Source organism: Carassius carassius, chromosome 39 (genome assembly GCF_963082965.1).
Source record: "Carassius carassius chromosome 39, fCarCar2.1, whole genome shotgun sequence".
NCBI lineage: Eukaryota > Metazoa > Chordata > Actinopteri > Cypriniformes > Cyprinidae > Carassius > Carassius carassius.
In genome coordinates, this window is record NC_081793.1 from 11,745,973 (window position 1) to 11,769,589 (window position 23,617).

The window sequence follows — 23,617 nt, forward strand, 5'->3', positions numbered from 1 at the left end:
TTGGAAAATGAGAGCATCCAAGGTGAAAGCTATGGAATTATTTTAAATATTTTTAATGTTCTTTAATGTTATCAATAGTTTTTTTTTAAGTATCGGTTCAGGCACTGGTACCATTTTAAAAGTATCGAAATGGCACCGGACCCTACTTAAAAGTTATTATTTCTCACTGGCTCATTTACCAAATGGGTGCTTTCTCTTCTTCCTCCGCAAATTAAGCTACAGTAGGTAGTTCGGTAGCGAGATGTTTTAATAAATTAGTGTTTGTGATTGGCAACGCGATTGACAACGTTGTGATAAGTAGGCTATACCAACTTTGTAACTCGTTACCCCCCGAACACTGGACATAGCAGACGTATGTAGCGAATACAGGAAGCTATCAATCAAGAAGGTATCAGGATTAAGAGTTATTTTTTATTTTTTGATTAATCACTTAATTATTTTTCATTTTGACAGCACTAATGTCTATTGTAAATAGACAACCATACAAGGGTAATTGTTACTAAGCCTGCCCTGGGTACACCGATTTTCTTGTCCATTGCCCTCGCAGATTTCTGCAGCTAAGCTTGGATGTAAATTTACATTCCATTTAAAGGTTATTGATGACATGCCTGTGAAGTTAGACATTTTGCATTACATTACATTACAATACTTATAGGCAATTAGTCATCACATCTCTAGTTCTTTAATGTATTTGCATTGTACTAGAGTGCGTTCATTTTCAATGGGCATATATGCGGCTGAAACAGGTAGCCTAGTGCATCCCAACATGAACAACATTTTCAACATGAACATTTTAATATAACATTATAGTCATTATGACCTATGGCCTTTAGAAAAATGTTTTTTTGAGAAGGTGGGGTTGTGCACAATAGGCCCCTGTGGCATGGCCTAAGCTTTTGTTTTTAATGGATTTTTTTCCCCCCTTACATTACTTTTATACTTTAAGTAGTTTTGAAACCAGTACTTTTACACTTTTATTTAAGTAAAAAGCTTGAGTTTATACTTCAACTTCTACAAAAGTCTTGGTAACACTTTAGAATACTGTTTCTTACTTACTACATTACTAATAAGGAATTATTGAACTAAGAGGTGATTATTCATTAACACTTAACTCACTACTGTTAACTACTAAGAAAGATGTGTTAATTAATCAGTATGTAATATAATTTTATGATTGTGTTAAGTAACAGTTAGCTTATCAGTAACTAATATATTCTGTGATACCTCCTGAAGAACTACTATTAATTATCTACTAGTTAAGGTTCAAGAAAAATAACTATGAAATAACTACTACTGAACAGTTATACGCAAAAAAAAAACACTATATTAATCAGGCTGTGTCCCACAAATCAAGTACTTGAGTAAAAGTACAGATCCCTCAATAAAATATTACTCCAGTAAAATTATAAGTAGGTCTATTCATTTTCAAAATTACTTGAGTAAAAGGACAAGTACAAAGTACTACTACAGTAGCAACTTTGTTAAAGTCCACTTATTAGCCTATAATGGAAATGAAATATGCATTTTGTTTGCTTCTAAATGTTTAGCTTTTGATTATGAAATGTTTGTTAAATTAGTTAAAATGTGGGCAGTATACATGTTAAAATGGAATAAAATATGCTGTATTAAGAAATTTTCTCATCTGAAATAAACAGATCAGAGTATTTTACAAAGTTTATGATTACTTTTATAGGTTGTTCTTAGTCAAAATGATGTATTTTATTATTATTTACTAATAGGTTCACTTTAGAATTCTGTAAGTCCTGCAAAATTATCTGATAATTCTTTATTAATTACTAATGGGTTCCCTATGTTTTCACTTTAGAATACTGTTTCAGATTCTAAGTAATTATTGAGGAATTATCTAATAATTCAGCCTGATCTCACAATCAAAACGTACATATTTAGATGTAAATTAAAACTGTCCAATACGTATGTGCCTTTATGTATTTACAGTGTCGTTTACGTATTCTCAGGATGAGAAATTTAGGAACTAAATTTACGTAAAAACAACCTCAAATACGTACAGATAGAACATTTTCTCTGACCAGTCAGTTATCCAAAGAAGCTCATGAAGCTGCTTTTCAATGCGTATCGGATTATTATTTTTTCTATTTATATTTTCCCTTTTTATAATTTTTTTTTTATAAATGTAAGATCCCTAAACCCCACCCGAACCTAAACCTACCCATTTTATACAGAATGTTTAAAGAGTAAAACATAAAACACAATTTTAGTAAAAATAACATTAAAACGTTATTTTGAGCCACTAACGTTAATCCTACACCTACCCCTAAACCTACCCATAACCATTTCTTAAAACTACATACAACTACTACAAAAAAAAAAAAAAAAAAAAGGGGAAGTCGTGGCCTGGTGGTTAGAGAATCGGACTCCCAATCGAAGGGTTGTGGGTTCGAGTCCCGGGCTGGCAGGAATTGTGGGTGGGGGGAGTGCATGTACAGTTCTCTCTCCACCTTCAATACCACGACTTAGGTGCCCTTGAGCAAGGCATCGAACCCCCAACTGCTCCCCGGGCGCCGCAGCATAAATGGCTGCCCACTGCTCCGGGTGTGTGCTCACAGTGTGTGTGTGTGTGTTCACTGCTCTGTGTGTGTGCACTTCGGATGGGTTAAATGCAGAGCACAAATTCTGAGTATGGGTCACCATACTTGGCCGAATGTCACTTCACCTTCACCTTCACCTTCATAACGTTACTGTTATAAATAAACAAATAACAGACAAACAAACGTAACATTAATCATTTATTCTTTGCGAAAATATCAAAAGTGGTACCAAAAGTAGTTCAAATGATAATGAGTTCCAGTCACAGTCCTCTCTGGAGGTAATAGTTTTTCAGAATCAGAATCAGAATCAGAATGAGCTTTATTGCCAGGTATGTTCACACATACGAGGAATTTGTTTTCGTGACAGAGCTCCGCAGTGCAACATAACAGCGACAGAACAAAAAACACAATAAGGAATAAAAAATACAAAAAAATACAAATAGGTGGGTAAGGATTGACAATATACAAATTGACAATGTATGGCAGGTATATTAAAATGAGCATTTATGTATGTTTATAAGGTACAGAGCAGAATTTAATTTATTAATCAGTGAAATTATGAATCTTCTCTCCGTGAAGGCGCACTGGCGCAGTACTGATTTCAAATGTCTATCAACTGAAAAACGGCATGTCGCAATCTGTGACGAATAAGGTGAGAACCAATGAGAGTTCGATATCAGTGCCGTAAACCATGTCGTAACGTTTCTCGAGGGTGGCGCACTGGCGCTATTTTCAAATTCGAATCATATCATTACTAGTGCGGGCTTTGACTGTGACGGTCGCTGTTGCTGAGAATGAAGATGAAGATCGATTGATAAAGGGCTGAATTTGGATATGGTCTTTGCAAACATCTGGATTCTAAAGCTATGGAATACAGCAAACAAATAAAATGGATGTGATTTGTAATTTTATGCTGTGCTTTTGTGTATCTATGGTTGTAATGCCAGTCATTGGATAGGAGAAAATAGCACAGCAAAATATTTCTCGTTTAACATTATGTAGTCCCCAAAACGAGTTTGCAGCATGCACAGAAATGTTATTTCCTATTAAGTAGATGAGTAAACTGCTTTCAATAAATTCACTAAAAACATGTATTAATATGACAAATACAACAGATTTAAATCATTAAAGCCACGATTTTAATATTAATACATGGGAATTCATATACATTCACACTTTACGTTAGATTATTTACATTTTTTTTAGCTGCTAAACACGTAAGTATTTTTACGTTTTACTGCTAAAAATACGTTAAGGTTGTACGTTTTTATGTGCATGGAAACGTAAGTAAATGTATGTGTGGTAGAACCACATTTAACATAAAAATACACACGTTTTCTCATGAGATCACGTTGCAGCTGAATAATTCTTTATTAATTACTAATGGGTTCTCAACATTTACACTTTAGAATAGGCCTAATGTTTCAGGTTCAAAATAAGTCCTGCAGAATTATCTGATAATTAATTATTAATTACTAATGGGTTCCCTATGTTTTCACTTTAGAATACTGTTTCAGATTCTAAGTAATTCTTCAGGAATTATCTGATAATTCTTTATTAATTACTAATGGGTTCCCAATATTTTCACTTTAGAATAGGCCTAATGTTTCAGGTTCAAAATAAGTGCTGCATAATTATTTGATAATTCTTTATTAATTACAAATTGGATACCTGTATTTTCACTTTTCCTCAGGCTTTGCCTTACAAACAAAAATCGAATTAATGATAATGTGGTATATGCTGAGGAAGCACACATACAGTACTGTATATAAAATATAAAAACTAAGGTAAGTTATCCCAAGGCACTGGAGTCGTGGTGGGGTTCCTAATGGAAGCTGATTTCTTACAAAACACACTCACAAAACAATTTACTACATAGGCAAAACCACTAAAAAATTTATTGCATTTATTAATATTGCATTTTCATGCTACTACTACTATTGCTAATAACATTTATATGAAAGGGTCACAATTCAATGTAATTGTGTATAACTGTTCATTAGTAGATACTTCATAGTTATTTTTCTTGAACCTTACCTAGTAGATAATTAATAGTAGTTCTTCAGGAGGTATCACAGAATATATTAGTTACTGATTAGCTAACTGTTACTTAACATAATCATAAAATTATATTACATACTGATTAATTAAGTGAAGTGAAGTGAAGTGACATTCAGCCAAGTATGGTGACCCATACTCAGAATTTGTGCTCATTTAACCCATCCGAAATGCACACACACAGAGCAGTGAATACACACACACACACACACACTGTGAGCACACACCCGGAGCAGTGGGCAGCCATTTATGCTGCGGCGCCCGGGGAGCAGTTTGGGGTTCGATGCCTTGCTCAAGGGCACCTAAGTCGTGGTATTGAAGGTGGAGAGAGAACTGTACATGCACTCCCCCCACCCATAATTCCTGCCGGCCCGGGACTCGAACTCACAACCTTTCGATTGGGAGTCCGACTCTCTAACCATTAGGCCACGACTTCCCTTACACTTACACTTAACTCACTACTGTTAACTACTAAGGAAGATGTGTTAATTGTAAGTGTTAATGAATAATCACCTCTTAGTTCTTCAATAATTCCTTATTAGTAATGTAGTAAGTAAGAAACAGTATTCTAAAGTGTTACCAAAGTCTTTTTAAACCCTAGTATCTATACTTCTGCTTGAGTAATGAATGTGAATACTTTTGACACCAGTGCATCAAGATAATGTCCAACAAATACACAGTCCAGGTTCATCTGTCCACTGTGTGAGGAGGATTCCAGTGGTTGACTAGCAACTTTTTTTGGTGCTGTGAGAGCAACTAACAGTAAACATCTTTGTTTGACGGACAAGGTGAGGTCCCAAAAGTCATTAATGAAAAAATGGCATGGAGTCAAACATATCTCAGTATCCAACAAATTAGATAGGTCTTGTGAAAGAGTCCAAAAAGGTGAAGGAGAGAGGCACTCCCAAAAAATATTTAATGCAAAAACGTCCCTAAAAATCCTTGTGAACAGAGATTGCACTCCAGAAGGAGATGATGGCAGATTAATATAAAAACATCAAGTAAACCCTGTGAAGCAATTTCCAATGAATCATTTGGTGGTTAGGGTTTTTAGAAGACAATTTAAACATTCCCCATACCTGATCCGAAAATAAAACATGCACCTCCTCATTAAGATCCTTAGTCCAAACAGTTGTCATAGATAAAGGTTTGTGTAAATGCTCAAGAAGAAAGAGATAGATAACTGCAGCAGAGGAGGGAGATTCCTCAGAGGGAAGGATTAGTTTGCATAAAGGGTGAATAGGCAGTTGAGAGTTCCAAGGCACCCCATATGCCCGTAAGGCCAATATAATGCACCAAACCAAGATTTACAATAAACAGAACCCCTAAAAAACAAAAGATGCTTCAATTTATACTGATAAACAGTAGATTCCTCAATTGCTCTCCAATACACAGAAGCGTCATGATCAAACTAAACTGAAAAAGCATGGAGGGAAAAGGCTTGAGCATACAGTTTAAAGTTGGGAAAAGAAGGACCTCCTTGTAACTTCGTTATTAGTTAGTCAGTTTAATACAAGGATGTTTCCATCAAGTTTTTTCCAATAGCCAACCAGTGGAGCAAGTGGAATCATGGAAAAAATAAATTTATATGTGGGAGAACATTCATTTTAATCACCGATATACGAGCATGAAGAGAAGTAGGAAGATGAGGCCAGTTTTCCAAATCTGTGGATATTTGGCTAGAATACTATCATAGCTTTTTTAAGAGAATTTCCTCCAGGGAAGGAAAAATATCTATCCCCAAATACTTAAAGTTATGAACCAATGTAATAGATACAGAAAGGGAAATGGGATCAATTTTAGAATTGAAGGGAAGTGGACATGACTTAAATTAATTTTTAACCTAGAGAGAGATCCAAAATGGTCAAATAATTTAAACACATGAGAAATAGGATGCGAATGCTTCTCCAAAAACAATAAGAAATCTGCAAACAAAGAAATATGCTGAGTATTCCGTATAATTATTGGAGAGATAATTTCAGATTGTCTGACTGCTTTGAGCTAAGGGTTCCAAGGATAGGGCAAATAACAGAGGAGAAAGCGGGCAACCCTGACAAGTACCGATGTATGAAGAATGGGTTAGAGCAAACAGAACCTGTGAGAACAGAGGCTGATGGATTGGCATACAGAACTTTTATCATATTTATGAAACTCGATCCTAGACCCAGATGCTGTAGAACCACACATAAATTGTTCTATTCTATCTGGTCAAAAGCTTTCTTTGCATCTAGAGATAATACTGCACAAGGGGAGGACAAACTTTTAGTTGAATTAGTTGAAGTTATCAGAAGCTGAGCGAGATTTGATTAATCCTTTTTTGGTCATTATTAAATATCCTGTTCATAAATTTCTCTAGACGGCGAGATAGTACTTTAGCATATAATTTAACATTAGTCCCCATAAAAAAAATAAATAAATGTCCGGTAACTATAACAGGAAGTCGGATCTTTAACAAAAGAAAAATAACAGCTATATTAATAGAAGGGTGAAATGATTATTGAGTTACTGAAAAATATCTCATATCTAACATAAATCCGACCAAAAAGTAGTACACAATTCAATTGGAATATTATCTATGCCTGGGGATTTCCCCTTGTTTATAAATCGGATTGCTGACTCACGCTCCTGAAGAGTGATCGGTTCTGCCAGGTAATCCGAATCTGCATTTCACAGCCTAGGTAAATCAAGGATGCAAAAGAGTCAGGGGTCACCATCAGTAGAAGTATAGAGGGAAGAATAAAAAGTGTGGAGGGCGATATTAATGTCTTTTGGGTCTGTCATAATGAGCCCAGATTGGGATTTCACTGCTGAAATATTAGCAAACTTTAAGCTAAAAGGTGCCTTGGTCTACTTCCTTGAAATTAGTAATTCTGCCTAGATCTCTGAATAAGGAATTCTGCCCTTGACCTCAGTAATGAATTAAGTTCCTAACCTCCATGATTTTGCTGAGTGTATTGTCTGAGAAATAACGCTGATCATCTCTAGTCAGATTTTGGTGACTAGAGTGTTCGCAGATCATTCACAGAACCTTGGTTCATTTCATTGAACTCAGCAAATTTATTTCTGATTTAAACATGATCCGGAAAAAATAAGGAACAGATATTGGCATCACGAACAGCTGAAGATAAAGCAGAAATTAAAATACAGTCTATTCACGAATAGGATTTATGAGTAGCAGAGGAAAAGGTGAAAGACTGAAGGATTTAATAAATGCCAAGTATCCAGCAATGAGGATGAGGTTAGACATTGCCGAGGTTTGTCAATAAAAAGCTTGAGAGTGTGATTAATTTGGTCCAGATCTATCTAGGATATGTGACATTATAGAATTTGTATCTGCACCCAATACAATTTTAAAATCCAAAAATTTCAAGAGATAGGTTGACAAAAGAAAAAAAAAGTATCCTCCATCCATCCTCCTCTTTCAAATGGGATTCTTGAACTAACACTATATCAATCTTTCTTCAAAGATTTCTTCAATTCTGAGGAGAGCCTTGTGTACACGCGATGCGCTTGCTCCACTTCAATCTCTTTGCCTGCCAGAGACGGCAGCCATGCTGGTAGCAGTCTTTTCAAAAAGCCCACAGGGTCATTCCTTTTCGTAACCTTCTGGCAATTCAACCATACGCAGATTGCTGCACCTATTGCGATCCTGTAAGTCCACAACCTGTTGCTTGAGTGCGGCTACTCGCCTATCGTGATCTGCGACAACTTTCTTTTGTTCTCTCATCTCCCCTGTAAGAAGATCCAATTTAGAGCATAGTGACTGAACAACTGACATGTGAGAAACAAACACATTCCACATCGCTATCAACTTAGTTCTGAGAATGTCCTCAAAGTGCGCCACAGTGTTCACCATCTTATCCACCATATCGCCCGTGGTCGGTGGCTTGGATTTCTTTTTAAACTGAGAAGCCGTTTAAACTCCTGCCGTTTCAGATTGTGAGCCATCTGGTAAAGTATTATTAATTAATAAAACTTAAAATAAAACGAAACACTCAGCAAAAAGGGAGCTCTACTAAAGTGCGACTAGGTTCATGAGCAAGTCACGTGACTTTCCACCACATTTTCTAACCAAAAAAAGGATAAAGCTCGTTATTGACTCATCATCTATGTTTGAACTGTGGAGGATGCTCCAGTCAGTGCAAGCGAAACATCCTTTTAAGTTTTTCTTTACTGTCTTCTGACCACACAGGCTTGATCTGTGTTTTGTTTTGCTTAAGCATAGTCTTATAGGTTGGAATTAGTTTCATGGTATTGTGGACCGAGTTTGCTAGAAATGGCTCAGGTTTGGCAGTAAAGGCATTTTTGATGTTGCCATAACATTTGTCCAAAATCTTGTTGACACGTTCTTTACAATTGACATATTGTCCAGAGCCTCGAAGCAAATGTTCCAATTTAAAGTGATTAAAATCACCCAAAATAAAAACGGGCATTTGGAGTTCACTGCAGCTGATGATGGACACAGTTGGTGATGAGGGAAACAGCTCTTGCTGCATTCCCACTTGGAGGAATATACACAGCACAAATAACAACGTTCCCGGACTCCCTAGGGAGATAAAATCATCTTACACTAACGCATAGAAGTTCAGCATTTTCGTTACAGACTGTATCTCTTAATGTGTATTGTGTGCACCATCGGTTAATCACATATCGTATGATTCTGGCCTATCAGCGCGGATGAGAGAAGTTTCCAGACGTTTCTGTGAACACCATTAGACTGAAATCCTGAAACTCAAAGTAGCCTGTGATGTTAGTCTGAAGCTCTTTCATTTTATTACGAAGTGACCTGACATTAACACAGTATCATGTAGGGTTGAGGTGGACGATTCTTCGTCCGTCGGAGTTGCTGTCTTACCTACCCCTCATCTGCCTCTCCTCTGCAGTCTTCTGTATCTCTCTGGCCGTAGTTTAATAGCTTCAGGCAGATCTACAGTGGAAGAAAGATTTGCATAACCGAGTGACAGAAACATATCTCTGGTATAAGTGATTCGAAGAGAGTCAGAGGCACCCATTCCAGTTGTTAGCAAGCACATGGTGAAAGTTATCTACAGACGCAGCGTCCTGCGCACATTGCCAGTAAGTTCCATAACATATTGCTCTCACAATCACAAAAAGACTAATAAAACAAACTGAATAAAACTAAAGAAAAACTAAAGAAAAACTAATAAAGCTAGTAAAAAAAAAATAGATATAAAATACCAGCATACACGCCCGGTCCGCTTGCAGAGCAGCGCCACCATGCTGCTTAATTTGTTGCACATTCCTGTCTTCACTATTGAAGTAGCAATTAAAATGGTGATGTAGCAAAAATAAACACTTATTTAATTATAAATGTATCTACTGTATGTATACAGTGGCCAAGCACTCAAATTTGGCAGACGCTGCCCTGGCAGGTCTGGCCAGCAAGGAAAACTTCAAGAAAGTCAATCTGAGGAGCGTGAAGTCCACTGAGGTGGTGACCAACAACAGCGCTGTGCCTTTCCACAAGCTTATGCTCATCCACATTAAAGGTAAAGTGGTCAATTTTCATGCAAAATATCAGTTCAAATCAAGTTTTTACATCCTAAATGTGTATGTTCTTCTTTTAATACTTGACTTCTCATGCAGGGCGGAGGCATATTCAGGTGCGTCTGGTTGAACCCACAGCCCGCTCTCTAAACAGTGGTGACTGCTATCTGCTCATCACTCCCAAATACTGCTTCTTCTGGAGTGGAGAATTTGCCAATGTAATCGAAAAAGCCAAGGTACTTTTAGTTTACTATTTTATTTTTATTTCCATCTTATTTTCATTTTAGTTTTAATATATATATATATATATATATATATATATATTTGCTTGCTTTTATGTTTTTATTTTTTATTTAGCTTTCTTTTTATTATTTTTAGCTTTAAGAAATTTTAGTGCTTCGGTTTATTTATTACAGGGCTTTTTACATGTTTCACACTTTTCACACTTTACCCGGGTTTATCCTGGGTTTTCATTAGATGAAGTCTCACACTGTACGTTTCTGAACACCAATTAACATTTTTATTTACATATTTCTGGTGGCACTGCAGTGTTGGGTTAACACTGCAAAAGTGGTGTGGGCAGGGTTTTAAACCCTGGTAGAAAGCATACATTTTTTTTTTTTTTGTATTTTTTTTTAAGTTTCAGTTTTATTTGTTTTTCATCTTATATTTATATTTGATTTTAATTAATTTACCGAATATTGTTTTTACTTGTTTTAATTAACAAACACTGTATTTAAATCTTTAGTCCTTTTAATTGTGATGATTTTGGCTCACATTTAACAAAAACAAATCATTATCTCATCAAATTAGAATATGGTGATATGCCAATCAGCTAATCAACTCAATAAACTCAAAACACCTGCAAAGGTCCAAAAAGCCTTCAAAATGGTCTCTCAGTGACTGCGTTTACATGCAGCCAATAACCCGTTCAAAACCGGGATATTAGCAATAACCCGGTAGCGCACGGCCATGTAAACACCGGCAAAAACCCGGATATGCTCATATCCCGGTTTTTAAAAACCGGGATATTATACCTGGGGGGTACCCCTTTTCTAACCTGAATATTTGGTCTTGTAAACGCGTTTCGGCATATCCCCATCAAAATGTGTGTTCTGCACATGTTCTATTCGCAAGGAATCTTAGTCTTTTGAGTAGAGACCCTGCGTGCAGTATAGAGGCACAGTAGTGTCAAGTGCTGCTGGTGGATCAGTACCAGCGCCAAAACGCAAACAAAGACTATCGCTATCTGCCCCAAACTATTCATTATCCGCCTGCTGCTGCTGTTGTTGTCTTTGGATACTGGAAGAAGAATCGGAAATGACGCATATTGCGTCTTGTTGTCCGTACGACCAGACGCTAACCGTGCGTCGCCGTTTACATCGGTATTGGCGACTGATTACACATTCCATGAATACAGGAGTAACTCTCTCTGCTCACGCATGTAAACGGGTTATCCCGAATGTTTCAGAAACCCAAATAGTGACCTTAACCCGACCATAACCCGAATTTTAACAGCATGTAAACGTAGTCAGTTTGTTTCACTAGGCTACACAATCATGGGGAAGACTGCTGATCTGACAATTGTCCAAAAGACAATCATTGACACCCTTCACAAGGAGGGTAAGCCACAAACATTCATTGCCAAAGAAGCTGGCTGTTCAGAGAGTGCTGTATCCCAGCATGTTAACAGAAAGTTGAGTGAAAGGAAAAAGTGTGGAAGAAAAAGATGCACAACCAACTGAGAGAACCACAGCCTTATGAGGACTATCAAGCAAAATCGATTCAAGAATTTGAGTGAACTTCACAAGGAATGGACTGAGGCTGGGGTCAAGGCATACAGATTGTTGTACAGTTGTCGTATTCCTCTTGTTAAGCCACTCCTGAATCACAGAAAACGTCAGAGGCGTCTTACCTGGGCTAAGGAGAAGAACTGGATCGTTGCCCAGTGGTCCAATAGTCCTCTTTTCAGACGAGTTTTGTATTTCATTTGGAAACCAAGGTCCTAGAGTCTGGAGGAAGGGTGGAGAAGCTCATAGCCCAAGTTGCTTGAAGTACAGTATTAAGTGTCAACAGCCTGTGATGATTTTGGATGCAATGTCATCTGCTGGTGTTGGTCCATTGTGTTTTTTGAAAACCAAAGTCACTGCTCCCGTTTACCAAGAAATTTTAGAGCACTTCATGCTTCCATCTGCTGACCAGCTTTTTGAAGATGCTGATTTCATTTTCCAGCAGGATTTGGCACCTGCCCACACTGCCAAAAGTTGGTTAAATGACCATGGTGTTGGTGTGCTTGACTGGCCAGGAAACTAACCAGACCTGAATTCCATAGAGAATCAATGGGGTATTGTCAAGAGGAAAATGAGAAACAACAGACCAAAAAATGCAGATGAGCTGAAGGCCACTGTCAAAGAACCCTGGGCTTCCATACCACCTCAGCAGTGCCACAAACTGATCACCTCCATGCCACGCCGAATTGAGGCAGTAATTAAAGCAAAAGGAGCCCCTACCAAGTATCGAGTACATGTACAGTAAATGAACATACTTTCCAGAAGGCCAACAGTTCACCTAAAAAAAAGTTGTATTCATTTTTTGTATTATTTTTTTATTTTTTTGGTCTTATGAAGTATTCTAATTTGTTGAGATGAATTGGTGGGTTTTAGTTAAATGTGAGCCAAAATCAGCACAATTAAAAGAACCAAAGACTTAAACTACTTCAGTCTGTGTGCATTGAATATATTTAATACACAAGTTTCACAATTTGAGTTAAATTGCTGAAATAAATGAACTTTTCCATGACATTCCAATATATTGAGATGCACCTGTACATAAAAAAAACATAAACCATAAAAAAGAAGTGGTCAAAAATAAGGTTGAATTGCAAATTGTGCTCATATTTAAAGTTGTTTTTTATGTGTGTTTGTCAGGGCTCAGAGATGGCTCAGTACGTCCAGACAAAGAGAGATCTGGGTTGCAAAGCTCCCCAGGTCACTGTGCTGGAGGAGGGAATCAACACAGACAACCGTTCAGCCAAAGAGTTCTGGAGTCTGCTGGGAGGAAAGGTTGATTACAGAGGTACAGGAACATAACCTGCCAGGCCTTGTATAATGAGCACCAGTGTTTAAATGACAATATTTCACTCACTGTAAACACTCATTCATTATTGTGTATAAGCATACCATTGACTCTAGGGCCAGAATTCACTCATATCGCATAATCAAGTTCAGTTTGTCCTCATCAAGTTCATTTTAAGCTTCTCCAGTTTCAATTTGTAGATATTTGTCAGTTTTTTTTTGTTTTTTTTTTATTTATTTATTTTTTTTTAATATAAACATGTTTCTTTGTGTGTGTTTTACCAGGTGCAGGGGAGCCAGAGGAAGATGAACTGTATGAAAATGCTGTAGTGGAATCAAACTGTGTCTACAGGCTTGTGGAAGATAAGCTGATTCCTTATGAGGAGGCCTGCGCATCCATCCCTACTGTATCTCTCCTTAACTCTAAAGAGGTGTGACATTTATAGGCTCTTATTGTGAATGTTCAATGTGTGCATGTTTTTGTGTCTTGTACTTGATCCCATTATATTACTAACTTAACTCGGTGTATATGTGGCAGGTGCTTGTGTTTGACTTTGGTAGCGAGGTGTATGTCTGGACAGGAAAGGATGTTTCTTTGAGTGACAGGAAGGTGGCAGTACAGTTGGGCAAACAGATCTGGAGTGGAGCATATGACTACAGCACTTGCAGGGTCAACCCTCTTGACCCCTCCTCAGCTAATAAAGACACCCCTAAGTGAGTGACCTCTCCACTGACTATGTTCTCTGTTGGCGTTGTTCTCTCTTGTAGGACCCATCTTAACGGATAATGAATTTGTATGTGATGTCCTGAGCTTCAGAAGAGTGGTTGAATTAAGCTCTCAAAAACTCTAAAGTACAGCCATGAAACCAGGACAAATGTAACTTCCTCTCAAACAGACTGATATATAACAATATCACAATACTGTCACCAAGTGGTTTAACTTGATTATAGCATATTACTGGTGAAGTATTGTTTTTATTTTGTTTTGTGTTTTTCAATAACTGTTACTTGAACCAACTCTCATGAGAATCATACTCCTTTTCTTTCTTTTTTGTGTCATTGTTTGTGAGCAGAAAAAGTGAGGGCAGGCCGAGCTGGGCCCTGTTTGGCCGGCTATCAGAACACAATGAAACTGCTCTGTTCAAAGAGAAGTTTTTAGACTGGGCAGAGAGGAAGCCCCCCAAGGATGAACCAGTGGTGGAGGAAGTGAAGGTAACACATAGGACAGAAGAAGGTTGGAAACCTTTTCGAGTGTCTTGCTATGTAAAATTTCTCAATTTTTCCTCCAGAGTCCAGTCAGTCAGCTCCTTCCCACCAGTGACTCAGAGCTGAAGCCGTGTGATGTTATAGAGATGTTGGCAGGAGCCCCAGGCCCTGTGAAGATGGTGCTGGAGGGTGTGGATGTGCAGAGAGGTTATGGATTGGTCCTGTCTGAGGATGGGCGGCAGGCTGAGCTGGCCACCTTAGCTGTGGATGCATGGCACATACGTGAGTTTGATGACTTCGAGATACCGGCAGAGAGCGTGGGTCAACTGCATGAAGGGGATACCTATGTCATTCGCTGGAAATACTCTGTCACTAATGTTGGTGAGTAAGGCATGGTACTTAATTGCCGTTTTACTATATTTAAGGCAATAATTAATACTGCCTTGGTGAACATAATAGACTTACTTTAATATTTAACAGTTCATTGTTTTTGTTTTTTTTCCTTTGTGATTTTTATATATATATATATGCATATCATTTTGATTTTTTATGATGAAAACAGACCAGCTAGGTAAAGTTGATAATCACATTCATTTTGGACTCAGCAAATGTATCAACTGTGAAAATGGCTGAATAAAGTGATAAATATTTTATTGTATGTGTTCACAGTGGGTAAGAGACAAAAGCCTGGTGAAATGAGTACAGCTGGCCCAGGCAGGGAACGCACAGCATGTTTCTTTTGGCAGGGACATCACTCTAGTGTCAGTGGGCGTGGCACATCTGCCCTTATGACGGTAGAGCTGGGCAACCACAGGGGGGTGCAAGTGCTGGTCACACAGGGAAAAGAACCACCCTGCTTCCTCCAACTATTCCAGGGAGGGCTAGTCATCCACCGGGGCTCCAGGGATGATAGCTCCAAAAACACGGGTAATAACTGAAGACAACAATCAGCAAAATTCACCAGACCTCTTTTATAATTAAAACAATTGCATGTGTATGTGTGATTTTAATGTGGTTTTCCTGTCAGGAGACTGGCGTTTATTCTGTGTGCGTGGAGAGACAGAGATGGAAGGCTTGCTGGTTGAAGTAGAGTGCTGTTGTGCCAGTCTGCGCTCTCGTGCTAGTTTGCTACTGCTGGGGGTACAGAAGGGACAGCTCTACCTGTGGCACGGCTGTAAGTCTCATCCAGGTGCCCGAAAAGTGGGCAAGAGGACAGTGGAGCGCCTCACTCAAACGTGAGCAGATTTATCCATACAGACACACACTTTCTTTGAAGGCTGTGCAATTAATCGTATGCTATTGTCATGTGCATCTCGTCAGTAAAGCCGGTCCCATGATTAGTAGTAAATCACCATAACAGCTCTAATTTCTTTACAGAAATTATAACCTTATGGTGATTTGTGTATAAATGCATATTACAGTTGTCCTTGTGAGCTGGGTTTGAACAGTAACAGCAGTTTGAAAGTGCATGAAATAGAGGAAGGAACTGAGCCCAAGGAATTCTGGGATGCTCTTGGCAAGCAGGACAGGAAAGCCTATGACTGCATGCTGCAAGGTACAAACAATCTGTTTCTTTGTTCTTGATGTTAAATTGTTATTATAGCATACATTTTCAATGCCATGGCTTTGTTCCTAATCTAGTGAGCCATCTACTGCTGACAGAGGAAGGCTGTATCTGAAATGAAACCTAAGAAGCGTATTTTAAGCACTCTATTGTGCACCAATAAGCAACACTGTGCAATTTTTTTGTGGCTGTGATGCCTTAACATGCTGGCAGTGTAGGCAGCCTACTACGTTTTGAAGCGGAGCCCATGAGCTTGTGTGATTTTGATCTGATTCATTTATGTTTACAAATATAAAATTCTCTGTTTGCTTGTAGATCCAGGGAAGTATAATTTCACACCATGTCTTTTCCGTCTGAGTGCCAGCGGTGGGACTTTTCAGGCAGAGGAACTGTTTGGGCCCGCCCAGGTGATAGGAACTGTCATGGCCATGCCGTTCCTGCAGGAGAGCTTGTATTCAGCCCCTCAGCCTGGTATATAATTTCATTACATGTGACTGTAATCATGGGTTCTTATAATGTGAATTGATATTGATATTGTATCATGTGTTTCACATTATACAGTGTCAAAAGTTTATATTGTTTCTCTATCTTTCTTGTTCTCTGTAGCCCTGTTCTTGGTGGATAACAGGATGGAAGTGTACCTGTGGCAAGGACAGCAGCCAGAAGATACAGAATGTACTGGCTCGGCTAAGATCCGCTGGGACAATGAGAGGAAGTGTGCCATGGAGACAACACTACAGTACTGCCAAGGTTAGGATATACCCATACATAAAGTAATTTATTAAGAGTTTGGTTCGAATAAATCCATTTAGATTATTTTTGAGTAAAAATGCTTTCTTTACTAAGAAAGTGGCAAAATGAAAACCAATATTTTCTGTTTCAAACTTTCACATAGCATATTTAGGTTATAATAACATTAAGACATTTTAATTCAGGTTTTATTATACTTTTTTTCTCAAAATGCAATAAATCCATTGAATCAATATGAAAGTTATTTTACTGATGAAAATAAACAAAATAGTAAGTTGATCCACATAAGACAGCCTCTGAACTTGGTCAATACTGATCTTATATACCGTATTTTCCAGACTGTAAGTGCCACTTTTTTTCATAGTTTGGCTGGTCCTGCGATTTATAGTCAGGTGCGACTTATTTATCAAAATTAATTTGACATGAACCAAGAGAAAACATTATCGTCTACAGCCGCGAGAGGGCGCTCTATACTGCTCAGTACTCCTGTAGTCTACAACTGTGCAGCATAGAGTGCCCTCTCGCGGCTGTAGACGATAATGTTTTCTCTTGATTCTTGGTTCTAAATAAATGCGACTTATAGTCCAGTGCGACTTATATATGTTTTTTTCCTTGTCATGGCGTATTTTTGGACTGATGCGACTTATACTTAGGTGCAACTTATAGTCTGAAAAATACGGTACAGGCACTGGACTAAAAATAGATTCATCAGTCATCACTTCCAAAATGAATTCAGCGGGTCATCTTGTTAAGGCTATCAATTAATTACAGCAATAAAATAAAATTTAATCATGAACAAGAACATGAACAACATCACATTAGACCACAGAAATTCAAAAATGGCATTTATATTACACTCAACATCTTTGCCATGTTACATTCATTTAGTTGACTAGTGCTATACGCTGTATCAATAACATAAATGGCATTAATGAAAAAACTGACAAGCTACGCAGTATGGCGTTCATAATTGAATGTGATTCATCTAATGAACACGATATAGCGCAGCTTGTGAGTGATCTATGGCTCTGTATATTAAATGCATCTGAATAATTTCTATCTGAAAACGCGTGATGGAGATTTACTGGTACTATTAATAACAGAATCAGCTTTACTGACGAGATGCGCATGACAATCACATGCAATTTATCGTGCAGCCCTTGTTTGTTGATCACAAAGTACCAAGTATATGAGGCAAACTAGGATACCGAGTGTATTCAAAGCACCGCCATTACTGTCTAGACTAGTGCTTGGAATGGTGCGCTGTGATTGGTTGAGAGGATATATCGCATTCTGCAAAAAAGGGAGACTGGCGTTTGTCCGGTTTGGAAAAAAATGAGAAAACATATGAGTTTTAATATGAATCTTACACATGAACATTTTAATATGTAAAATATGTTGGAAATAAAAATATATGGGATGTATAAATGTAATTTATGGAAAACATGGTTTGCACATATCTTTTTAATGTTACTTCTTGTCAGGTGAGGCAAGAGAAGAAAGAGGATTAAAGGATGCAGAGGTTAATGGGATTTATTTATTTATTTAATTTTTTTGACAAGCTATGCAATAACGCATTCATAATCGCAGATGAAACGCATGCGGTTGTGAACGCGATATTGCGTAGCTTGTCAGCAAACTACGGCTCTGTATATTAAGTGCAGGTGATGGACATTTACACTTATCACAGAACCAGCTTAACTGATGAGACACGCATGACAATCGCATGTGATTAATCGTGCAGCCCTAATATATATATTCTGTATGTTCTGTATATATGAATGTGTGTGTGTGTGTGTGTATATATATATACACAGTAGGTGGCCATCTTATCTGGGGCTTACCGCCGTGTGTACCGCCGCGGTGGTAACTGTAATTCAGTCGCGTGTTAAAATCATTCGCGAAACTACCGACAGGTGGCGCAAAGGGACGGATTGCGAAATGAATGTAACTGTAAAATGAGATAAAAGAAGGAAGTAAAACAACAATAACATTATGATATAACATTGTAACATTTAAAAAAAAAACATATTTTTTTTTACAATTTGTTAATTTTTAAAATGTAGGATAGTCTTAGGCTACAGTCTACTAAACAAAAATTAAAAGAAGACCTTAACACAAAGGATCATATGCATGCTATTTTTATTAAACAGTAAATAAATATAAGGCCTATATATATATATATATATATATATATATATATATATATAAGCTAAATGTTTTAATTTCATTTTCATTTCGGTTCATTCTTGGTTTAAAAAAATCTTCAGGTTCCATATGCAGAGCGAAATGGGAACGGTCCAGCATTTAGCAATAATTAGTATTAAGTCTGTTATTATTCTTGATTTTTCAAACTACCAGCATTTTTGAATTATGCCTTATGTGTGACCAAAAATTAAGTATTATTTGTTTCAGCTGTTTGAGCGTGCTGGTGCCTCGCGCACATATTCACTGGAAACAGCAGTCGTTCACCAGACATTCGGCGTGAGCACTTTGACATTGTTAATTATGATTTTTTTTTTTTGCTCGATACTGAAACGCACACAGCCTATTTACCTCATGAATAATAGTTAAGCTTCAAATGGGCAACATCACAAATATGGAAACGTTTGATTTCTCCCGATTGAGAAAGCCAAACCTTACCTTATGCTTAGCTTTAAATTATTATTATTTTTTTTTTTTTGTTTGTTTTATTACATGATTATATACTGCAATTATATTTATCCATTAGAATTATATATTTTTAATTATTGTTTTGTTCTGATAAATTTGTTAAATTTAAAGGATTTGTTGTAAAATATTTTCTTATAGCCTATTTTTTTCCGATTTTTTTCTGATTTATTTTTTAGCGTGTTTAAAAAAAACATGCAGCAAACGAAAATAGGTGATTGATCCGTTAAAAAGAAACCTAAACACGACTCATATTTTTTTTCCTCTGACAAACTTTATTTAATTTTTAGCGTGTTTAAAAAATAAAGAAAACATTCAGCAAATGAAAATAGGCGATTAATCCGTTAAAATGTGTTAAAAAATGTGTTAGCCTACCCATGGTTAACAGTAATTATAATTATTTTACTTCAGAACAGAGCCTGGGACTAATCTAGGTTATCCATGTTTTTTTTTTTTTTTTTCATTGCATCTGACAATGACTTTGTTCATTACATTCACTTCACGCGATCTGGCGCAGATCAGCCTCCCGCAAAACTCCGCTGTGGACGATTTAAAAATGTTTGAAAATAAGCAGTGGTTCTCTACCCGTAGCCCGTGACGAATTCAAATGAGGCCCGAACCACATGCTGAATAAAATTTTTTTTTTTTTTTAATTTTCTAAAATTTTATTATTTACATCAATTAAAAAAAAATTATGCTACTAATGAAATATAAGCTATATCCTAATGTTTTTATGTGATTTTTTTTTTCTTCATATATTATTTTCAGACATGAGCACTGGCATAAGCATTTAACGAACACATACAAGCGTGCACTTTGGCAGAATTCAATTCAAATAGTCATCAACAGCCATTAGGTAAATTGCCTTTAAGGTAAAATTGCGCATCAGAATGAACACATTAGTTTTTTATGGGAAAAAAAAAAGAAATTCAAAAAATGCCAGCGAATGAACATGTACAAACTGTGAATAGTCGCAGTTTCAGTATTGAAGGAGAAGTGCTGTTTTTTTTTTTTTTTTTTTTTGCCCCGCAACTCACTTGAAGAAGTTCAGATAAATGGAAACACCATACACTATGTAACAATCCTTATCGTCATTGGAGAGTGTGTGCCGAGGCTCATGAGCAGACGACCGCGCGGACAGGTGCGTGTGGTCAGTAGGCTTCAAAAGCAAAATTGCACATGTGCAGGCATAGTGAAGAAGCTCATTGCTACTCGAACCTGTGCAATCCGTGAGTAAAATAATATAAAGACAGTCAGATGTGCAATAATTATGGGCAATTGCAGAGCGGACCATTAGCCTGCGCATTCAGAAGTATAAATTGAAGAAGTCTGCGTCCGCGCTGGCCGAGTCTGCATCCGGATTGCTCATGCGGAAAGTATAACACAGGAGTTACAATCGCAGAGACTCGCGAGATGTTGATGGGCATGAATTGTTTGAAGAGCTGACTGCTTTGGGCAGATGCCTGGTTGCTGGATCTAAACCACTGGATGCGCTTAAATTCATCTGTGAAAAAGGGATGGAAAACAATTTTCCAAATGTTTTTGTAGCATTGAGAGTGCTTCTCACTCTCACTGTCACTGTGAGCTATGGAGAACGCAGTTTCTCAAAGCTTAAACTGATAAAAATGATCTCCGAAGTACAAGTTAAACTCGAGGACGCAATCAAAGCGTTTGCCGCTGCGAAAGCCCGACGCGCATGCTTCTGAAATGAAGGTGTGTGAATGTGTGTATCAGTCAAGAAAACAATCGAAAACTCCAGTTTTGTGAGCTAAAAAGTTGAGTGCACATGTTTAGTTTTATTCTGTACACTAGGCTATCTATTAGCCTATAAAACAGAATTTATACTTAGCTGTTGCATTGTGTAGGCTACCCTTTTCACCTTTTTGCAGAATGAAAAAATTAAAAACTCTGAAAACATGCTTGCACGTTTTTATTTTAGTGTAATTTCATAGATTAAAAAATTTTTTTTACATGCATCTTAAGGATCCCTAATTGTGAATGTGAGGGGGCGGCACAATCGTGCTCTGCCTATAGCGGCATTTGAGCTTGCGCTGGCCCTGGGCTCATGATCAATAAGTTGTATTCGCCTCAATCTGATTCAGTAAAGTCAAACCACAGACAGTGAAGCCTCGAGACCCGTGCGCTGTGAGGCGGGAACAGGGGATTCCGCTTGGTCTTAAAGCCTCCATCAAACATCCACGATCACAAATAACAATGATTTTCGTAAAATAATGATTAATTATTAATTGATGATTCGTTATTATCATTATGGTCTTGTGAAAATAATAATATGGGCTGCGAGAAAATTATGAATACAAAGAGTAGCCTACTTCTGAGTGAAAGCATGTTTCAGCCCAGTAATACACCGTTCCTCAGAGCCAAAACACAGACCGAATTCTGTTCGGCTGGAGGGGGTTGGGTTTTGGGGAGTTATTCATGGATGTGGGGGTCGAGATAAAAGTGTGAATTGCTCTTTCATATGGACAGAGGCTTTCACTTGCTGAACCGGTTTATATACGACTGTTGTTTTGATTATATTCACAGTGCTGGCTCTCTCCGACGAGAGAAATGCAACATTCACACATTATTATGTTATCAGCATGCTATATGTTATCAGCATGCCTCTGATTTTGAAATCTTGAAGTTAATCGATCTGTTCAGATAAAAAAAAACTGACAAAAATATACTGTTATTTTCATCACAAACAAAATTTTCACAGCAGAAAGCAGCAATTAAAGATGTAATGCTTACAATGTTATTAGTTTGGCATGTGATAGGCTATAGGGGAAAAAGTTTACACAAAATAGCTTAAGCCACTTTGAAACTCTCCAGTTATTTTTTTTATTATTTTTATTTTATATGCTAGCCTATGTTATGTTTCTGGTATCAGAGCGCGCGGAAGTTGTTGCTTCTCACAGACTCTGCTGCGGAGTGAGAGAGACGTTTCACCCTACGAAATGAAGACCACCGCGGCTGCACAAGCACAGCACATCCGCCGAAAATCAACCTGCAGCAATGCTCACCTGCCATGCATGAAGTTGATTAGATGAATGGTTCTTGACATAATAAAAATGCAAACAGACAAATACACTGAGATTTCTGCCTCTATTACACCCGGATGCGACAGCAACAGATAAAGTCTATCTATACTGGACGCGACAAAGCGACCGTTGAAAATCTTAAAAGTACCTTATGTATATTGAAAATACAAAAATACTTAGATTAAATGTATTAAAATGCAAAAAGGTATTTAAAATTTTCAAATACCCATCCCTGCATTTACCTGCACCTACTGGCAGTTTTAGTTTCTTATTTAAAAAATTTAGTATAATTTCAATGTTTCTTTTTTCATTTTTCATATTTATATATTAATTTAAAAACATCCATATTATTAAATAAAACTAATTAAAGGGATGGTTCAACCAAAAATGTTATTAAAATTTAAAAAGAAAATGAGGGGGAAAAAACTTTCTTAAGATAACACAATAATGGCTTTATATTGTCCTTTGTGGGTAATTTCAGCCAAATTTATTTAATTAAAGTTATTAATTATTTTAGATAATTATTTCGATTTTATAGATAGATAGATAGATAGATATTTTTTTGACATTTAAGCATAATCGAAGGAAAGAGTGTAAACCTACCGCTTTGTGCATATTTAATTGCTTTGCTGTGTATATTGACTGACTTGTGTTTGTTTTTCAGAGAAGAACTCCAGACGGCCTCCTCAGGCCTACCTGATCCTGCTTGGTGCAGAGCCACTCACCTTTACCAACATCTTCCCTTATTGGGAGAAAGACCCAAATATTAAAGTGCAGGTATAGTACCTCACCCATAGCTTTTATAATACCATAGTCATAAATCTTAAATAATAATAATCATAATAATAAATGTTATAATATTTGTACTGTCAAAAAAAGTATTGCCAAAACATAGAACTGTACATATATATTTAAAAGTCAGCTTCAGAAATATAGGCAGAGAGTAGTTTTTCTTTTTAAACCAGTCTGTCTCGATTTACTCAGTGACTTTCCTTTGCACGGCTCTTAAACATACCATATTTAGTATAAAAGTGAAACTCGTATCCTGACATTGAATTATTACTAACTTCAAAGTGCTTATTAAAGGATATGTTTGTACATTTTCAACCAGATTTATATTGTTACAATTGTAATAATTTATGTAAATTAACAATGTGTATTTTTCCATGCTACCTGCAC

At 37.1% G+C, this 23,617-nt stretch overlaps 1 protein-coding gene across 1 annotated transcript in view; it reads left to right on the plus strand.

Moving 5' to 3' along the window:
- Positions 1-23,617, plus strand: part of svild (supervillin d) — a 75,234-nt gene that overhangs the window by 49,402 nt on the left and 2,215 nt on the right. Inside the window, exons 13-25 of the mRNA XM_059530692.1 lie at positions 9,980-10,135; positions 10,233-10,369; positions 13,061-13,208; positions 13,493-13,638; positions 13,746-13,921; positions 14,281-14,419; positions 14,497-14,794; positions 15,083-15,340; positions 15,441-15,648; positions 15,835-15,968; positions 16,293-16,448; positions 16,584-16,727; positions 23,103-23,215. Of these exons, the coding sequence (XP_059386675.1) occupies positions 9,980-10,135; positions 10,233-10,369; positions 13,061-13,208; positions 13,493-13,638; positions 13,746-13,921; positions 14,281-14,419; positions 14,497-14,794; positions 15,083-15,340; positions 15,441-15,648; positions 15,835-15,968; positions 16,293-16,448; positions 16,584-16,727; positions 23,103-23,215 (2,213 nt within the window). The remainder of the gene's footprint in view (positions 1-9,979; positions 10,136-10,232; positions 10,370-13,060; positions 13,209-13,492; positions 13,639-13,745; positions 13,922-14,280; positions 14,420-14,496; positions 14,795-15,082; positions 15,341-15,440; positions 15,649-15,834; positions 15,969-16,292; positions 16,449-16,583; positions 16,728-23,102; positions 23,216-23,617) is intronic.